Raw genomic sequence first — 18,005 nt, 5'->3', positions numbered from 1 at the left:
ATAAAGCTCCTTCAGGCCTTTATTTGACAGGGAAACACATGCAGTACAGGGTGCTCCTGGCTGGACCTGCTGCTCAAGGTCCAGGGCTGAAAAATGAAGCATCACCACAGAAGAACCAACTACTGCAGTTCCTCTAATGGCCACTAGAGTCTGGCTCCATCACTGAGTCAATCCCCATAGACTCCCATGTTAAAATGTCCAACTTTACAGCAGCGCTGCGTCCATCTTTATTTACAGTCTATGTAAGCGCCATAAGCATTCGGCTCGTCCTGTTTGTTGGGGCGGATTATTTCACAACCGACTTTAAAAGGATCTTAACTTTGCCGAAGTCGCCCAACAGACTGACTCTTCACAACAGTGCAGCTACAGATGCACAGACACAGCGGTCCTGTAGGTGAGGAAGCACATCAGGGATTATCTTTGCTCTTTGTTCTGCAGGATGGTTGAGTCACATGACTCAGCTGTCAGTAAGAATCTACTGAGGTTTTCTCCATGTGCAGAGCTCAGTACACAGGAGAACAGACGCATCTTCCTTTAATGAAGGATAAAGTAAATAAAATGTATAAAAATGCATCAACACATTGTGATAGATTTCAGTGAGTGTGCTGTAACTATTGTCCCGGAGCAGGATCAGCAGCATCTCGTCCCCTGAAGCCTCGCTGGGCCTGAAACGTGACAGTGCGTCTATTTTTAGTCGGCATGACTCTGTCTCTCGGGAAGACGCCAAAACACTCGATAGCTCATCAGTTTTCGTCTCACTGTCACGAGTGTGGCTGTTGATGCCGGCGTTATGTTCTTCAGAACTTGCTTGACATTCAAAAAATCCTTCAAAGTGTTTCCAAAAACTTCTCGAAATAAAACGCCCCTGCTGAGTTTTCTGTGTGCGATCGCCGATTTCTGCTTCACAGCTGCTGTGTGTAAACAACTTTTAAAAGAAAGAGAGCAGTGATCAGAAAATCCTTGAACCACATGTCCCAGAGTTTGAGCATCTGAATCTCAGTGACTTTAGGGTTTGTTTGTTATGACTCAGTGAGAAAGAAAATGTTCCCTCTCTTCGTTCTTGCCTCATCATCCTACTCCGTCTGCCCTCTCCGCATCCTCACCCACTGCACATAATATCAAAATAAACTGAATGACAAAAATGAAACCACGTTCATTCCTACTTTAAGCTGATGTTATTGCCACTCTGTTGTCTAGTCCGTTGATTTTTGCCTTGAGGACAGTGGTGACATTAACACGCCCGTCTCTCTGCATCATCTGTTCAACACTGGTGTCTGTTTAAAGGTCCATATTTCATACTTTCCCTGTGTTTTATTTGAAGTGTTGGTGGTTTTAAGCACCGAAAACCATCTCAGTGTAGTTTTACATCTCCTCTCTCAGGCTTCTCTCTGGAGCTCTAGTTACAACAATGATCCAATAATAAATATAACAGACTCCAGGTAAAAACACTCAGAGAAACCAAATCCTGCAAGGTTTGGATGGTGGGTCCAGGTGGGCGGGGCTTGGTGACTGCTTTGTTGTGACATCACAAAGTTCCAGAAGTCCTGAGGGCTGGTTTTAAGGCTCAGTTTCTGAATACAGGCTGTGTGCATTTCTCTGTGGACTGAGGCTTTGATACTTTCACAGTATTAATATAGAAGCTAGAGCTGATCTATAATCACACTACACATGGACACAGACCTTTACACTGGAGGAGCTTTAAGCCCCAGAGTCCAGCTCTCCCTCTGTGCTGCCATTGTTGCCGATGCTTCTTTGCTCCGCACATCTCTCATATTTTTGTGTCTTAGCGGGACACAACTCTGTCTCCTTGAAATTACAATCATAAATAGTTTTCTCAATAACCGTATGTTGTGATTAGGTTCGGAGGCAAGGTTTTTTGAGAGTGAATGAACCCCACAGGAGGAGGGCGGGCTGCGAGAGATCAGGACTGTGACGATAGAGACCAGGTTCAGATCCAGAGTCCAGTCTGAGGTTTAGGCAACAGCAGCTCTTTGGTTCAGGTCAGTGAAAGATGAATTTGGTTCAATGTAAATAAACCTGTTTGGTCTGTAGTCACTGTGAACTCTTTCTGTGTTGAACCAGACCAGGATCTTCCCCCCTGTCAGAGTGTGAACAGAGCCATAAACAGTTAATGATGCTGGGGTCACTGCAGGTGGAGATTGTTCTGCAGCATCAGATATTTTGGTGACACGCTGTCTGTGAACGAGGGCTGTCGCAATAACTGCAGAACTGAAGCCAGTGAACTAAGGTAACTCCTCCGTGTGCACATATACAGGAAACAGGTGAAAACAATGAGTGAATTAAATCTTTTATAGGGACGAAGTCAGGGGAACCACAGACCGATCTGCCAATCATCAAGCAGCAGCAACTTCCTGCTTCCTGCTTGCTCTCCTGGAACTGTTTAGAGCCAAAAACCAGTCTGACGTTAAACCTCCTCTAAACCTGTGAATTCTCATTTTCACATTTTGGTTTTTAACGTTTTAAACTAATGAGGTGTGACATGTTAACCAGTGAACTTTATAAGTGTTGGTGGGTGGAATTTACCACGTGGACAGAACCATGTGAGCTGCCCCCCCGTTTCCAGTCTTTATGCTAAGCTAACAGGCTGCTGGCTGTAGCCTCATATTAACTGAAAACCACAAACTGTTCCTCTAAGAGCAGAAAACATTAATCGGGTTATGACAGTAATTATTTACAGTTTCTGTGACTCTCTTCATCTCTGGCATCCAGACAGACAGTCAGACAGACAGACAGTCAGACAGACAGACAGTCAGACAGATGATCAGACAGACAGACAGACGATCAGACAGACAGACAGACAGATGATCAGACAGACAGACAGACAGACAGACAGACACACAGACAGATGATCAGACAGACAGATGATCAGACAGACAGTCAGACAGATGATCAGACAGACACACAGACAGATGACGAGACAGACAGTCAGACAGATGATCAGACAGACAGATGATCAGACAGACACACAGACAGATGACCAGACAGACAGTCAGACAGACAGTCAGAAAGATGATCAGACAGACACACAGACAGATGATCAGACAGTCAGACAGATGATCAGACAGACAGACAGACAGACAGACAGACAGTCAGTCAGACAGACACACAGACAGATGATCAGACAGACAGATGATCAGACAGACAGTCAGACAGATGATCAGACAGACAGTCAGACAGATGATCAGACAGACAGACAGGCTGTCTTGAAGTCAGACAGTCTGTGCAGCTCAGTTAAGAGTCGAGCCAATCACTGCCTGATTAGCGCTCATCAGACTCTGGTCTCCTGCAGGGAGAGGAGGGGGGGGGGGGGGGGGGGGGGGGGGGGGGGGGGGGGGAGGGGGGTCTAATGCTGAAATGGTGGTCTCATCTTCTTCTCCTTTCTGTTTCTCCAATTAGTATTCTGCTTAATTAACATGCAACCTGCATCTCCCCATCGAATCCCTCCGCCACGTGAGGAGGGAGGCGGGGGGGTGGAGGGGGGGTGGAGGGGGGGTGGAGGGGGGGCGGAGGGGGGCTCTGGTTATCGCTGCGCCTCCTGAGCGATAGTCCTCCAGCAGCAGGGACCTCGCAGGAGGAAATACAAGCCTCTCATGACTCGTTCTCTCTTTGTCTCTGTCATTGTCCATTTCTCTGTGTCTGATGAAATGATCCTTCTTCATCTCTCTGTCGCTTTCTTTCTGCCTCCATCTTTACATCCCCCTCCGTCGCTTCATTCCTCCAGCGCTTTTCGAAATAAAGACAAAACCTTCGTTGCCATTCTGTCCATCTCCTCTCTCCTTCATCCCTCCATCTATCCGTCCACCCTGTCAGCCTGCTGGGACACAGACTGAGCGATGAATACATTTTCTCGCCGTTTCCCTCCATATTTATCCCTCTTGTCTTCCTCCTCCACGCCTCAGTCTTCCTCCTTATTCTTCCTGCTCTCCCCTAAAATACATACAGTATGTCTCCATCTGTGTGCTTATAAAACTCCACATGTATCTGTTATTATTTATGTTTCCCGTTTCTCTGCTTCAGTTGACTGACGCTGCGTCTCCAGAGTTTTTACTGGCACAAAGCTGGAGACACGAGGCTTTGATGTCGGCCGTCTCCTGCATCTATTGCCTCCATCCAGGGGGGTGGAGGCCGTTTCCAGTCCTGTTTGTTTGATAGTTTGTTTGTGTGTCTGTTAGCAGGATATCTGAAAGAGGGAGTTCAGCCACGGGCCAACGAATAAATCACTAGTTTTAATTTGAATCCAGGAATTTTATTCTAACAGTGTGAGATGGAGAATTATTAAATCTTTTTTTTTTTTACCATTTTCTCATGAACTTTACGGCTCCTGAGTGAATTTTAAAATCTGACACTTTGATGATAGTGAGCTGAACTCAAACAGCAGCTGGTTTGTAGGTGGTGAAATGTGTGTTAAAGGAAGTGTAACTCTTCCTTTGAATGTCAGCAGCCCTTTAACAAACTAATGCACTGGCCACTATTATTCAGTTAGGAAATGATGCTGTGCACTCAGAACGAACAGATGCTCATGAAAGATGAGACCAGAATAAACGTTGACCTGCATGAACAGAGCTGGTGTGAAGTTCTGTAAAATGCCCAAAAAACAAAGTAATTAATTTAAAAATCATCAAAGCAAATAAATATTTATATCATTTTTGTTACTATAACTAATGATTATTTTCATTTTTGATCAATCTGCATTTTTTTGTTTATAATTTTCTAATATTAATGAATTAATCATGTTGTGTGTGACAGTGGCTCTCAACCCGGGGTCCGAGGACCCCCAGGGGTCCTTAAGGGGGTTTCTGGGGGTCGCCAGCAAAAAGGTGAAATCATTTATTTTCACTAAATCCATCCATAAGTAACACAATGACACTGATCTGTAACAAGTCAGGAAAAGGCCATGACAATTTCCCAGAACCCACTGGGACTTCTACAGATTTCCAAAGCTTTTAAAAGCTGGAACACGCCAGTGTTTGGCATTTTTGCATTTTTCTTTGCTAAATGACTTAAATGACCAATTAGTTATCAAATCTGTTGTTGATGAATTTGCTCTTGAGCAACATCAGAGTTTTTGGCACTAAAAGTTTGCGAGCTGTGACGCCTCGGAGGAGCTTTACGATCTGCTTTCTGATCTTAAATGTTTTGATTGAATGTTGAAGGTTTATTCTAATAATTTCAGTGTTTATCATCTACGTTTTGTTTCCTCTCATCTTGTTTCTCTTGTTTTCTTTTGTTTTTACCCATTAAAGACGATGGAAGCTTTTGAATTCAGTGTCATTGCAGCGTTTTCCCTGCTCTGTCTCTGTGGGCCGTTCACAGGAGAAGTTTTATCTGACTCCCTCTCTGTTTCCTTTTGTACAAACAGAGACTGAAGCAGGAGATATATTATTCACCGTCTCTCCTTCCCTCCCTCCCTCCTCCTCCTCCCATCTCTCTGGCCTGTTTAAAAGCACTCTTGGCCTGGGATAACATTTCCCTGTGTTGTGTTTGTATTTTTTATTCTCGTTTTTCATTTTTGTCCGGGCGGAGCGAAGAGCTCCAGTTAATTAATACTGGGCCGGGATACAAACGCCTCTCCACCAAACTCAACACTCCACTTCAGAGGCCCGGCGGCTGGCAGAGCGAGATGGGATTTATTCATTAGCAGCCTGCAGTAAGGTATTACACCTCCGCTGAGAGGCTGCGGAGCTGAGTGCTGTCCTCGTTAACAGCCTATCAAAGTGCGGTGGCGTCGAAATCAGTGGGTGAATCATCAGGCCGTCTGATCCGCAGCCTGCTACTCCCATGGTATCATTTTGTAGCGTTGGACGAGTTTCTGGTTCTACTTCTCTCCTTGTTTTGGACTCGTGATAATGTGCAGTTCAACGCCAAACTGCTCTCATGAGGACAGCCAGCCGTGTTTAAATATAAACTAGATTTTAGTTGTTTTAATTTGGAAAGCACAACGTGTCTGAACGGTCCAGGAAGATAAAGACAAGTAGCACTTTCTATTTTTTCCTGTGACATATGTTTTTCAAACCCACATTTAACCCCCAGTTTCACTGAGGCAAACAGGAGAAGTCAGTCGAAACATGAAGGACAAAAGTGTTAAAAAATAAAAGATTCATGTCCGTGCTTCCTGACCTGACACCTCTGTGGCTACGGCGTGGTGAGGTTTCAGGATATAAAGAGCGGCCTCGAATGTCCAAGTGTCATCCACCCTGAACTCAGCGTCAACACTGTGTAAAGTGATGCTCAAAGACAAAGAAGTACTAACAGTACAGTACAGGTGTGAGTTGGTATTTAGCATTATAGTACTGTATGTATAGGTGGCACCTTGTGGGACTTAGAGCTCCTGTTAAACTCTGCGTATTGATAAAACACAGAAACAAAAATGACAAACTGTAAGACTTTAGAAACTTAAATTATCAGCATTTAAAGTAAAACTTTAAGTTTAATCTGTGATTTATTACAAAGAGAGAAAGTTGTGGAAACTGGTGTTGTTTAGTCGAATAACTGCGGACTAAAACTGGACATGAAAACATGATTTAATTAAGAGAGAAGAGGAATCTGAGTTCATTTGAACTTGGTGTGAGTTAACACAACAGGACTATTAAAAATATTTCACTCTAGACTAAACATCCACAACACAGCTACAACGTGGGGGCGTCTCCACATGTGTCCATGCCTGAGTGCAGAGCAGTATTACTGTAACTATGGAAGCCGGGGAGCGCTAATACGAGCCGACACACGCCTACACTTACTGGACCGCTGGTGCGTGTCGCCCTCAGCTTTAGTGGCACCATAAGTAAGTAATTAAGTTTTGAAAACAAGGGCGACAAACTGTTTCACACTTGCAAGTAATGTAAAAACGTTTGAATAAAACACAAGCAAACTCACATCTGTCTCCATCTTTACCACCTCCACCTATGTACGACCAGCTGTTATCACATGAACAATATTGTTTAGGTCACGTGATAAAAACTGAACCAAATCCATCTGCCAATCGAGACTCTTGAGATGCGGCTTAAAAGCTCCAGAAAAATAGTATTGAGTTAAGATTATTTTGTCAAACAACCATTGCTGTTGTTTTTCTGCTAAGCTGAGCATCAATTTGGAAACAAATCAGTGCAGTAAACCTGAGAAACTACTTCTCTAGGGTAGAAATATTTACCCAGCTTCCAGACAGACTCCCTGGGAACTGACAGAAATTTCTAAAGCTTCTAAATGAAGAGTCTCCAATTACAGTCTCCCTTGTTGAAACAACACTGTCTTTAGTTTTAATGAGGACGACCAAAACAAACCATTTGCTGAAGACTCGCAAATGGGTTTTCACACATTTCCTGGTGGAGATTTCCGGGGAAAACAGCCAAATGAAACTTTCACTCAGCCTGCGTTCAGTAAAAACAGTTTCATCTGTGATTCTCGCTGCGTTATATCTGTTAAGAGTGGAAATCAGAAGTAAATAAATAAGCATGAGCACCTGAGAGTCTGAGCTTTTTCCACACATCAAGGCAAGAAAAGTGTTTTGTCAAAGTAAAGTAAAGTCAGGCTCAGGGATCAGGAACAAACTGCGGGTGCGTTTCAGACATCGGAGCCTCAGTGAAGCATGAAAAAACTATTTTATTTACTCGTGTTTGACACATAAGATTTTCCCACAGACCACTACAGAGTCATCTCTGAGGTTCAGTCACTTTGTTCTCATCTCTGCGTATTTCAACACACACACACACACACACACACACACACACACACACACACACACACACATTACTCTGCCACAGATTGGTTAGTCAAGCTTCAGGTTGATTGTCACCATGAACTGTCTGAATCTGTTGGTTTTTATTTTACCTTTCAATCACCGCCTCACTTAAAGCACTTAGAAAAGCTTCACGTAGAAAAATAAAAGTAATGGGGGATGATACTAGTTTAATTAATAAGACACCGCAGCCTTGAAAGCATCTGAAGGGAGTTCATCCATCACAGTCACCTTCATGCTTTGTTTTTGGTCAAAGTTACGACACCACACCGGAGCTGCAACGTTTACTTTCACTCGTTTGGCAGATGCTTTTATCCAACTTACACGTGCGGGACGTCACTGAAGCTTCAGAGCTGTAGGAGACCTTGGTGTAAGTACGAAGTACTAAATCTACTTAATAAGTGAAGGAGATGCAGTAAAGAAGAGCAGGGAAAGTTCAGAGTAAGAGCTAGTTAGGCGTGTTGGAGGTGCTTTCTGAAGAGATCAGTCTTGAAGAGATTCTTGAAGATAGATTGAAGAGGGAACGTTCCTGCTCTGACGGACCTTCAGTAGCTTGTTCCACCATCAGGGAACCACAGAGCAGAACCGTCTGGACTGAGACTGTCTTGTGTGCGGGGATGGTGATGCCAGACTGTATTCCCTGGAGGAACACCGTGAGAAGGAGCATAAAGCCGGAAGACTCAGTTCAAGTAGATGGAGCAGACGCAGAGGCGACTCTGAAGGCAGCATTAGTGACTTGAATTTGATTCTGGCGGTCATGGGTAGCCAGTGGACGTCAATGAGCAGCGGGCTGATTGAAGACTGCTGCATTCTGGTCCGTCTGCAAGGGTTTCACTGTGCACAGAGGAAGAGCACTGCAGGAGTCGAGGCCAGAGATAACCATGTGATCCAGGTGATGTACTCAGTCAGATAAGGTCTGATATTCCAGACTGTCAGAGTCGGTCATCAGACATGACACCCAGGTTTCTAGAAACCTTGGTTGGGGTAAAAGATAAAGATCTGATTTTGATATCGATATCGTGATGGAGAGACTGATTGGTCAGGAGGGTGAAGAGTTCAGGTTTTTGTTGAAGGTGGCGTTAGAGACAAGCTGAGGTCCAGCCAGAGACTGTGTGGCTTGTCTGGCGGGAACAACAGGTATAGACTAACAGTTATTGTCATTATTGATCACTATTTTTTATAATTATACATTAAAAAATATTAGAAAATTGTAAAAGAAGCCAGGCGTAAATCTGTCAAACAAAAATATTCAGTTCAGAATTCATTTAAATCCTCAAACATTATGGTGACAGAGAACAATGTGTTGAGAGTCAGGGATGTGGACTTGTTCTGGACTGAGAGTCAGTTTCTCTTAAGTGCAGTCTGGGCAGCTTTGGACCGACGTCGGCGCCCAGAATCGGACCGGTGCAAAGAGCTGATTCATCAGGTTGGTACAGTGTTAGCTCCTGGGCTTGATGTTCACTGTGACACGTAACTCAACAAAGTATAACTGCAAAGTCATTTCTGTTTCTCAAAATGTACAATAGGAATGGAGCTAATGGAAGCCAGCTAACTAAAAATCAGTAATGAAAAGTGAAAACATATAAAAAACACTTTTAATAAAAGGTTCACACAAAATCAAAATGAGCCATGTAGATATTTCTGTATTTATACAGGAATGTTTTTGAGGGATCTGTCTCCCGAGGTTTAGCTGCCAACACAATGAAGGAGAAGAGAAATTTAATTTGTGTGAAAAACTCATTAACAAGAAGAAACAACGACCTTGTAACCGTATGATCCACAGAAATACTGGAGAATATACTCAGTGTTTTAGTGTCTACCTCAGCTGTACTGATGAGGTGGATGTGTCAGAGTCTCTGCTGCGTCATCACCATGTTCATCCCAAAAAGATTTCCAGAAACCTTACCTTCCTCCGTCTCGTGCCAGACGATGCCCTCCAGGTTGACGCTGGTCCCAGGCTGACAGGGCCCCAGACAGGCCGAGTCGCCCTCCAGCGCCGCTGACGCGCCTCCATCCTGGGTGTTGGTGCCGATAGACCTCGTCCTCACCGCCATCTGCTTGGGGTTGGAGGTGGGCAGGGCTGGAGGGGAGAAGGAAGGCGCCGAGGGCAGGGAGGAGCCGGGGGCTCCGGGGTGGCCTGGAGCAGGGGGAGCTGGCACCGTGAACATGGGGTCCACCTGGAGAGAAGAGGAGAGGGTTCATCAGAGGTCAGAGGTCGAGCATTGTGATATGTCATTTTACTTCAGCTCAATTCAGTTCCAGGTCAGCTCAGCCCAGTTTCATTATATCAAATGAAATTAAGCTGAACACTTCTGAAGGAGGCTTTAAAAATACAAGTGAAAAAGAGATAATTAATGTCATTTTAATATTCCTGACGTGAATCCAACTGACGTCCGATTATTTCACTGTGGGATCCTGCTCTATAATGGATGCAAGAATCGGAAGCACATTTTAGAAGAGGAGACATTTTCTCCAAATGTCACACCATTCATTATTCTATCTGCAGTCTGCAGTTACCAACTTCCTAATGTTGAGTGGCAGCTAATCATCTCTCAGCTGTATCCAGACTTTTCTCCCACTCTTCGTGTTTTGCTTCATCTCTCCATCACGGCTGGTGGAGCGGTTCAGAGGCAAAGACTTCACCCTTATTCACTGCGAGAAGTTGGGGATCGATGTTTCCATCCAACACGTACGTTACAGAAGCTGCAGATTATAATTAGCTGCCACTTTTGCACAGAGCGACTTGGCAAAAACCTGCAACAGTATAATAAGGCAACATTACTGGAGCTCATCCAGTGAGACTATAACTACAGAAACTGATGACTGTTACAGTCGTCTGTTTGGATCAGCTTCTCCAAATTGGGCTGCAGCAATATGCAGATTATCTGTTGATTTTTGTGATTTAAAGCTTCAACGAGACATTAAGGAGGAACTTTAGTAATTATCAACATGATCGTTACTCTGTCCTTTATAACAGTTGGTCATAATAACTTTGTCTCACCCTCCAGCTTTCCTAAAAACTTTATTGTGACACAATCACCTCAAACAGCAGCTACAAGGATCTTAAAAGTATATAAGACAAATGTTTGAAGTCTTAGGGAAAGCTATAAGAAGCCACAGTCTTTGCAATCATCAATAATTTCTTTGCAGCGGAGAAAGTAAACGACCTTTACTGTCATCTCACCACAGTCACATTCATACTGTTCAACAGCGCAACGTAGGGCTGAACAACAGCTACACATATATCTTATATATATAAAATATATATTTAAAATAAATCATATTGAGATTATTTTGGGAAATATTTCAATTGCGAAATGAGTCAGGACTTCAGAGTGGTTATTTCTACAATTAGTTTTGATGTGTGATTTTTGTTGGTCTTGTACCAAACAAACATGTTCCTTTATGTGTGGAGTATTAAGAGTCTGTTGTTGTGACACTTGACCTGGTACAATGCTAAATATAATATGACATGAAATTAGGTTTCCTGGGGTTTTTGGGGAGAAAAGCAGCACAACTTCAACAGTTTAACATTTAAATCAGTATTTACAAATAAAAGCAATATATAACAAGGAGAGCGACACAACGTGAGGGAAAAACCTTTGTGATAAGGTCGAAGCTCAACTGTGCAAAAGATGTGCACGACAACATTAAACAGAATATATAATAAATATACTAATATATACTCAACAGACAAACACCAGACTTTCCCTTTCAGACGAGGAGCAACTGTTCAAACTTTACAGAACAGTATTAGTCAGTGAACTGACTCATTAATGTTCATTACTCAGCAACATCCACTAATATTTGGCTTATGCTCTGCTGATTTAGGCAAAGCCTTCGTGTTGTCGTGTGTAAGTGTGTGTGTGAAGTATCAACACATTTCCACTACATTCCTCGTGAGGGAAATGTCCGCAGTTATATAATATTTCTCATCTGTTTCCAGCGGTGTTTCACAAAAACCAACCGCACGTTTTCAAAGTTTTCACAGCTCGTGCGTGATCTCCTGTCATTTCCATGGTTACATGTTCTGAAATACTAAGTCATTTGTGCCCGTAAGAGCGCCACTCTTATCTTCACCACTAATTATGGTCCCAATTACAACAGCTCTGGGAAATAATTCTGCTGAGAGAGCAGCAGCAGCAGCAGCAGCAATCAGCGATGAAGGATTTCTCTCGCCGCTACAACTCAATAAAGATTACGGGCTTGACAGATATCTCACGGCACAATATTCTTGAGTGATTTCCCGGCTCAAAAGAACTGGCTCGCCGTGCCAAGTCTGTAAATACTTGAGAAAACAGCAGCGCCGTGTCGAGTCAGAGCTCTTCTGTGGCGTTTGGTTTCCCAGATAAAGGAGTTGCGCTTCTGTTGAGTTATTATGAAGATGAATCTGTTGCTCACTCAGGTCGCTCTCAAAGAGAGAAAAACTAAACACTCAGGGGTGCTCTGTGCTTTCCTTTAAAGCCCCCTCTGCTGTTTTTCTTCCTCTGCAGCTTAAAGAGCAGAGGTTACTGCCAAGGTTACCGGTGCAGCAGATCGTCAACATCCAAGCACTTGGGACTGGAAGAAAAGAAACTTCTCCATGGTTATCGTATTGATCTGCAGTGCAGCTGTTCGTCGAAGAAAACATATGAAGCGCAGAAAAAAGGAGGATGATTGTATTTATGTGAAATGATAAAGTTACATTCAGGCTTTCAACTTGCGAAAACACTTTGTTCTCCCTGTGTGTGTGAATATGTGGAGGAATCTCACTGACACTTCAGGGCACAGCGTTTGGTTTCAGTCCCAGCGTCTGTGCTCCAGGTATTATGAGCAGCTTTGTTTCCGCTGTGTACCGCGCTGCATTTATGTTAAAAAACCTGATAAACAATGCAAATTTATCATGCAAAATAGCAATAACACAAAAGAGAGATGATCCTCAGCGCTTCCTGAAACCATCTGTTAACTCCCACACAGCTGCTGACAAAGACCACCCAGGACTTCTTCTACCAAATCACAAAGCAAATTAACTATAAAAGAATAATCACGATCCCCGGTGATTTCTGTTGTGCAGTTAACGCCTTTTTTTCCTCCCTCAGACACCCAGAATAAAAAACGCTCAATCGCAATCCAGGCGGCAGCTACAGTCAGCCAGGACGCAGAGTCACACGGCAAAATAACAATAAAAACACAAGCCCGCTCCCTCGTGTGTGAAATGCTTCAAACAAATCATCCTTTCTCACACAGTTTCTTAATTAAAAAAATCCTACAACACACAGAGAAATATCACAGCAGCACACCAGAACCCGGAGGCAGCTTTAGTGTTATAAACTACAGTTACTGCCTCGTGGTCGCGAGCCTCCGCCAAAACAGTCGAGTTGCAGTTTACACCCATGTCTGTCCACACACATAATGTTTTTACCTTGAAATTCCCTCCAGGCGCCACTCAGATTATCATTGACGGACATGAGGTCACAGTGACTTTAGAGACCCCGACCTTTGACCTTGGACAACCAAACTCTAATCAGTTCATCACCGAGTCCAAGTGAACATTTGTACCAAGTTTGAAGAAATTCCTTCGAGGCGTCACTGAGATTTCACGGACAAACTGAGACCGATCAGCGTAAGATGTTGGAGTGCAGTGCAACCCAACCTGAACTTGACCTCTGACCTCTTTTGATTTGCTATGTCTGACCATAGAGCTGAATGACCAGATCTTCATCACAAAGACTGGTCAGATCGGGTTTAAGAGTGGTTTTTTAATTTAATTTTCTTGTTATTTTCTCAGTTAATTGTTTGTTTCTTCAATAAAATCTCAGATTTGTGAACGCTGTCGCGTTTAAAAGCCTCGCTTCGTCTGCTGAACAGTCCAAAACCCAAAAACCCAATTTAAAATGACTCATAAAAGAGAAAACCAGACAAACCTCAGAGGCTGATACCAGTATACTGTCGGGATTTTGTCTTTAAAAAAAAAAAACGAAACGACGTGTCGATCATTAAAATAGCTGCAGATTAATTTTCTGTCGGTAGATTAATCAACTCATCGTTTCAGCTCTAGTTTAAGTGCGGTCTGTGCGGGTATTTCCAAGTCTGATTCTATTCTCATCGCTCCAAATTATCGCTCACTGACACTGAGGGAAATTAATAATCGGCCCTAAACCCCTGCACTCTTTCATTTAGCAGCTGGCCCTAAAATGAAATCTAAGGAACTCTCACAGTGGGAAAAGCTCGTATCTGTACTGACATAAACAAAAGCTGATTATTAAAAGAAGAATTCTCCAAAGAAACTATTCTTTTGTATTCAAACCTCAACAACAGAAAACAGGTTCGTTTGTCTGTGGCTTCCAAAGATTCTTCCTTTCAAAATTGACTGACTGAGAGGTGATGCGTCATTCAGGGCTGGTTTCTTTTTGTTCTCCGACCTTTAACCCCAACCTTAACACGGGAACCATGATCCTTCCCTAAATGTAACCCAGTAGTTTTTGTACCTAAACCAAACTAAACCGTGACCATAACGATGTCACATTATAGAGCAGATTTATCTTCCAGCAGTGATTTGTGAAGGTTTCTGAAGGCACGGACGAAAAATGTCGTCCTTTAATTTAGAGAACTTGTTCTAATTAAGGTTTGCTTCAGTTTAATCAACTTCAGAGTCCTGCCTGTGCTTTAGGCACCGTGGTTAGGGTTGGGGAAAGATGGTGGTTCTGGTTGAATTTACAGTTGCTAATTAGCTTTAAATAAAGACAAGGTTGCGGTTGAAGATCCTGAGTCGAATTCACACTGTTTCTACAACATCGATGGACTCCTGCAGCACATGCTGTACGGACAGAGGAGGTGGTCAGGGTAATGAAACCAGGGTGTGGTGATCTGCCGTGTGAGATCGGTGTTATTTTTCTCCAGTATATTGTTTTGTGAAGCCTTCAGTATCTTTTGGCTGAGCAACAAAGACCAACATGTTAAAAAAAATGAGGGAGAAACTCAAGTATTACAGCTTTAACTGAAGCACACAGGAGAGCGAAACACACAAAGACCCAAATAAGAGTAAAATATGCACGGATCCTGGGGCTGTGCACAAACACAGAATCTGTCTTGCTCGCTTTCTTTCAGACAAAATCCACCCACGATCTTCCTCACAGAATCAATTACAGCATCAGCGGGCAGACGACAAAACCTCTGTGTGATACCGCTCAAAAGATATAGCGGATTTCTTTTTTGCAATTCTCCTTGCAAGAGGCGTAATGCTCCACAGCAAAAATTAAAACGGCACTTCACAGGAACGCACAAATACTGAAGCTCAAGATCATTTACAGGTAATCAGTTAATTACCCTGAGATTATCTCCAATCCACCTTCTTGGCATAAGAAAGAAACTGGATTAAAATCGTGAGAAAAAGAACAAAAAAACTAAAATTTTAATTGTCAACTATTAAAAACGAGCTTTTGTTCTTTTTCCCCAATAACATCGTCAAAAAAATAAACAAAAATAAACGTGTTTTCCAATGATCAGAATATTATCTTGGGATAATGAGAAGACAGTTTTCATTGCCAAGCGTTAGCATTTCATAAGCTACTGACAATATTTTATGGGGTTACAGGCAATGTTGGAAAAACCTCACGGACAGGAGCATCCACTTTGTCAACCGATCAGTTGGTCCTCACCCTTAAAACCTTTTGTATTGTATTGGTACTGGAACCAGACCGGGGCTAGATCGTTAGCATGCTAACTTCTGAAAAGAAATGATAGAAACAGAAGCAAAACAAGATGGTTGATTTCCACCTCTGGAGACAGATGTTGGTGAGTAAAGGATGAAGTTTGATGCTGAACTCACAACATTTCTTCTAGAATGAGTAAACAGCTGTTAATGCTAACGTTGGCTATGTAGCAATAGCAAAACTTACATATAACCCCTTTAAAAGGTCAACGATGTCTTACTAGACCGATGCAGGGATATTAAGGGTTAAGGGTTATTAAAAATGTTTTTTTTTTTTAATGCAGCTTTTATTTTGAAGTTCTGGTTTAACTTCATGTTTCTATTAACTAACAACAGCTGATAAAATCTGTCAATTCAGCAAAATTGTAAAAAAATGAGAAGCAGCTCTTGACTATGACGGACAAAAGTTAATCAGCAGTTCTCGTTGCTTAAGCTCATTAGTGTCGTTTTCGTCCAAATTTAACCCAAATATCAACCGTAATCTGCAAAAAAACGTTATTAAATGTTATTAAATTAATTTGGGATTGCGCTTCCATCCACTACTGTTATGTGGAGGTTGATTGGTTGATGGAAATAAACAGTTGCTGGAGCTGATTAAACCGCTGCAGAAGAAGAAAACGAGATGATGTATTATTATATTATTATGTTTGTTTCATGTATTAATGAGGAAGGTTGATGATTTGTGCATAAAAGACCCTCTTTTCTTCTTCCCCCTTTCACTTTCATTTATTCCTGTCCTCTTTCTTGTCCTTCCTCTTCTTTATTTCCTCTTTTGTTTCATCTCCACGCTTCCTGCCACGCCATTTTACTTCTCTCACCTCATCTTTCTTTCTCCACTGTCTTTGCGCCTCCTGTTTTTCTTCTTCCTCTTCCTCCTTTTCCTTTCCACCTTGTCTCCTTTCTTAATTTCTTTTTTGTTATTCTCCTCTCTTCCTTTTTTCATCTTCCTTTCCTTCTTCTTACTTCTCGTTTCCACTCAGGTCTTTTATGCACAAACTGGTCATTTGTGTGTGAAATCAGGTGGATGAAAACGCAGCTATTGCTTTATTAAACAGGTCACATTCAAATGACACTGATATTGTCACTGTAAAATGCTGATGTGCTGTTAGATTGGAAAGCTTGACAAGTCCAGCAACAATAACTGAGGGGAGAGCCATTCTCTGCTCAAGGCCGATTCAGATACAAAAATAAAAAAGAGGAAAATGTAAAATCTGTTTTCACAGTGCTTGTAGATGTAGATAAAAGCCGCACGTTTAATCGATTTCACCACTTAAATCCACTTCAGTGGTAAAAGCCGGAGAACGCAGTCGGGTGGAGGGAAACAGAAAACACAGGAAAATCTGCTGCAGTTCAACCTCAAGTAGATTTGACTTAAACGTTTCCTTTGACACGCTGGAGCTTTGTGTCGAGGTGGAATCACAAACAGCTGTCCAGCCTCGCGCACAGAGCTGGATTTACCCAAATGAATCAGGAGAGGGAGGGTGGATGGTGGGTGTCAGGGGAGCCAGCTGAGCTTTCCATTAATTCTGCCGCTAAAATCTATAATTAAACAAGGAGTCATTTTTTTATCTTTGGTTTTTATGCTTCTTCTTCCTTTTTTTTTTTTTAAATCTTCAGTCACATTTTTATGCACCAAGACCGCAGAAGAAGACTGTTGTATGTGTTCAAACATGCCAATAAAGAATTTTAATCAATCCCTCCCTCACCCAGCTTTCCTAATGGATGCAGGAGTGTTTATAGAAGCTATAAAACTGAATTTTGGCTGGTTTGATGAGAAAACGTTGCCTGTGCTGGATTTATCCTCCTCTTTCTACTCATCCTCTTCTCCTTGTTTTGTCCTTTCCCTCTTTCTCGTCTTTTGTCTTCTCCTCCTCCGTTCCTTCACTGCTCTACCACACCGCCAAATTTTTATTTGCACGCCTTGTGTTCCCTCCTTCTCGTACCTCGCCTCCTTTTATGCTTTATTTCTTATTATCGTTATTCTCCTCTCTTCCTTTTTTCATGTTCCTTTCTCTTTTCTTACTTCTCCTCCTCCTCTTTGCATCTCCTGCCCTCCTTTCTGCCTCCGCTTCCCCTTTTCCTTCTTTATTCTTACGCCTTCTCCTCATCCTCAGCTCTTCCTCCTCCCGTATCTTTCCCTCCTTTTCCTTTCCCTTCTTCGTGTCCTCATGTCCTCCTCTCCTCCCTATTCTTTTCCTCCTGTCCTCTCTTCCCCCTTCTCTCCTCTCTCTCATCCTCCTCCTCCCCTCCTATTAAATCCCTCAGTGAGCAGCCACACTGACAGTGTTTTTTTTGTTTTTTTTTTTTTGTTCCCAGTCAGAAATCATCCCTGTCTTTATTGTCAGGCTGCTGAAAGAGGAGGCATTGTGTGTGTGGTGGTGTGTGAATGTGCAGACAATCTGCGGTTTGTGAAGTGTGTGTTCGTGTACGTGCCGCACGTGTGTGTGAGTGTTTGGCGTTTTCTTTTGCAAATGGTAGCCATCTTTTTTTTTTTTTTTCCATTTTCTGTCTCTCCAGCCTCTCATGTCTGCTCTGTCTTTTTCATCCCCTACAGTATCAACA

The 18,005-nt window shown here is 42.7% G+C and overlaps 1 protein-coding gene across 1 annotated transcript in view; it reads right to left on the bottom strand.

Moving 5' to 3' along the window:
• Positions 1 to 18,005, bottom strand: part of znf608 (zinc finger protein 608) — a 65,826-nt gene that overhangs the window by 21,505 nt on the left and 26,316 nt on the right. Inside the window, exon 3 of the mRNA XM_056376504.1 lies at positions 9,660 to 9,930. Coding sequence (XP_056232479.1) covers positions 9,660 to 9,930 — 271 coding nt within the window. The remainder of the gene's footprint in view (positions 1 to 9,659; positions 9,931 to 18,005) is intronic.

This window comes from Seriola aureovittata, chromosome 5 (assembly GCF_021018895.1).
Source record: "Seriola aureovittata isolate HTS-2021-v1 ecotype China chromosome 5, ASM2101889v1, whole genome shotgun sequence".
Classification (NCBI taxonomy): Eukaryota; Metazoa; Chordata; class Actinopteri; order Carangiformes; family Carangidae; genus Seriola; species Seriola aureovittata.
This window is presented reverse-complemented; position numbering and strand designations above follow the sequence as displayed.